General features: G+C 52.1%; 1 protein-coding gene across 1 annotated transcript in view; it reads left to right on the top strand.

The window, feature by feature from the left end:
* EAH_00029800 (hypothetical protein, conserved) overlaps positions 1 to 1,796 on the top strand; it is a gene marked incomplete at both ends in the record, with an annotated part of 5,164 nt that extends 3,368 nt beyond the window's left edge. Inside the window, 2 exons of the mRNA XM_013396195.1 lie at positions 103 to 1,064; positions 1,217 to 1,796. Coding sequence (XP_013251649.1) covers positions 103 to 1,064; positions 1,217 to 1,796 — 1,542 coding nt within the window. The remainder of the gene's footprint in view (positions 1 to 102; positions 1,065 to 1,216) is intronic.
* Between the last annotated feature and the right edge of the window lie 704 nt (positions 1,797 to 2,500).

Raw genomic sequence — 2,500 nt, 5'->3', positions numbered from 1 at the left:
GTTGCTGCTGCTGCTGCTTGGGGGTTTTCTATGTTTTTTTGTGTTTAATCGGGTGGATTGCTGCTGTTTGCTGCTGTTCGCATGCATTTGCTTCTGCTGCAGCCCTTTGAAGTGTCTCTACACCTCAGCAGCGGAGTGGGTGTTGCTGTACCTCTTACCTCTGCTTCTCTCTCTGCAGCAGCAGCAGCAGCAGCAGCTCAAGAGGGCCTCTGGGGGCCTCTAGGGCCCCCCTCTTCAGCGTCGTTGCCTGCTGCTGCTGCACCAGCAGCAGCAGCAGCAGCAGCCACAGAAGCAGCAGCAGCAAATGGAGGCTCTTTAAAGAAGCACTGCATGAGGCAGCGTCTCTGGGGGGCCTCCCGTTGGGCTCGGGATGCTTGTCGTGCTGCAGCAGCAGCAGCAGCAGCTGCTGCTGCTGCAGCAGCAGCAACAGCAACAGAAACTGTCCTTGAGCGGGTGCCGTTTGCCGGTGCTGCGCTTCTGCAGCAGCTGCAGCAGCAGCAGCAGCAGAAATCCCCGCAGCAGCAACAGCAGCAGCAGCAGCAGAGTTCTTCTTCTGCTGCTCAGTTGTTTGTGCGGCTGGATGCGAAGGGGTCTCTTAGCATAACCCCTTACATGTTTATAAAAGGAGACACTTCTGCTGCTGCTGCTGCTGCTGCTGAGAGCCCATCGAAGTACCTCCTTTTGCGGCGTCTCCTTCGCTGCATTGATTTTAAGGGTCTCTGTATGCAAACAACTTGGGGGGCGCATCTCTTCTTAGGGGCCCCCATGCTGCAGCAGCTGCAGCAGCATCTGCAGCAGCAGCTCTTGCGGAAGCGCAAGGAAGGAGGGCTGCAAGCAGCTGCAGCAGCAGCAAGAGCAGCAGCAGCAGCAGCTGCTGCTGCTGCTGCTCAAGGCCCACCTGGTGAGGTCCCCACACTGGAGGGAGAAGGCATGCCGAGGGGTCTAGAGAGATTTGCTGCTGCTGCTCCTGCTGCTGCTGCTGCTGCAGCTGCTGCAGCACTAAAAGAACCCCACATTCTTATTCTCTCCTCTAGGCATTCGCTCTCTCTTCCCTTCGTGGTCAGGTATGCTGTTGCTGCTGCTCCTGCTGCTGTTGCTGCTGCTGCTGCTGCTGCTTATATGCTGGAGCGGCAGTATCTGCTGCAGCTGGCTCGTAGTATTGTAGCGGTGTTGTTACTCTTGCTGCTGCTGCTGTTGCTGCTGCTGCTGCATGCAGGAGACAGTTGCATTGGGGACAGAAGGAGACATCTGTACCTTTGTTTGAACTTATGCTTTTTGTTGATGGGAGCATAATGCCTCTGTCTGTACACCGCAAAGGAGACACCCCAGGTGCAGCAGCAGCAGCAGGAGCTGGAGCAGCAGCAAATGTCTCTCCCCACGACCCTCAGGCTGCTGCAGCAGCAGCAGATGCAACAGATGCAGCAGCAGCAGCAGCTGCTGCTGCTGCAGAAGCTGATATTGGGGCACCTGACGAAGCAGCAGCAGCAGCAGCTGCTGCTGCAGCTGCTGCTGCAGCACCGCATGCATTGAACGAGGACCAAGGCGCAGCAGCAGCAGCAGCAGCGCCAGAAGCAGCAGCAGCAGCAGCAGCAGCAGTACCACCGCCATCACCATCACCACCAACACCCGCAGCAGCTGCTGTTGCCGCTGCTGCTGCTGCTGCTGCTGCATACCCCTGGGAAGCAACAGCGGGGTTTGCGCTGCGTCTGCACCCCTTGCTGCTAGGCGTGAGCTGGAACGTTAAAGATATTAAACAAGGAAGCAGATTCTTTATTCGATTTAAACAAAACACTTAAAAACATATGCATGCATGCATGCATGCATGCATGCAGCATTTATCGCTTGTTTGTTTGTCTGGTGAAGGAAGAACTGTCTCTTCTTAATCCTATTTTTTTACTGTCTCCTTTGTTGCCTGCTGCTGCTGCTGCTGCTGCTGCTGCTGCTACTACTACTACTACTGCTTAGCTGCTGCTGCTGCTGCTACTACTACTACTACTACTACTACTACTACTGCTTAGCTGCTGCTGCTGCTGCTGCCAGTACCAGTCATGTTTGTCTCTGTCTCTTTATTTCAATCAGCTAACGCAAATAGCAACAATGCAGAGAGGGAGCAGCAGAAGCAGCAGCTAGAGCAGCAGCAGCAGCAGCAGCAGCAGCAGCAGCAAGTTGTTGTCTTTGCTTCTGTTTCTAATCCGAATGAATACATTTACTTATTATGCATAGGGGCAGCCCCAAAGTCTTTCGCATGCAGCAGAATTACCTCTGCATGCACGCAGCAATTAAAAAGAATTTTCTTAGATTTGCTGCTGCTGCTGTGCATGCACAGAGCAGCAAGAAGAAGAAGACCATAGAGAAGCCCCACAGCGACTCACCTATTAATAACTATAATATATACATATAAATAATATATATAATATATATATAATACATACATATATAATATATATACTCTATATTTCTATGCACAGATAAATATATATATATATATATATATATATAT

This window comes from Eimeria acervulina, genomic scaffold (genome assembly GCF_000499425.1).
Source record: "Eimeria acervulina Houghton genomic scaffold, Eah_scaff270, whole genome shotgun sequence".
NCBI lineage: Eukaryota > Apicomplexa > Conoidasida > Eucoccidiorida > Eimeriidae > Eimeria > Eimeria acervulina.
This window is presented reverse-complemented; position numbering and strand designations above follow the sequence as displayed.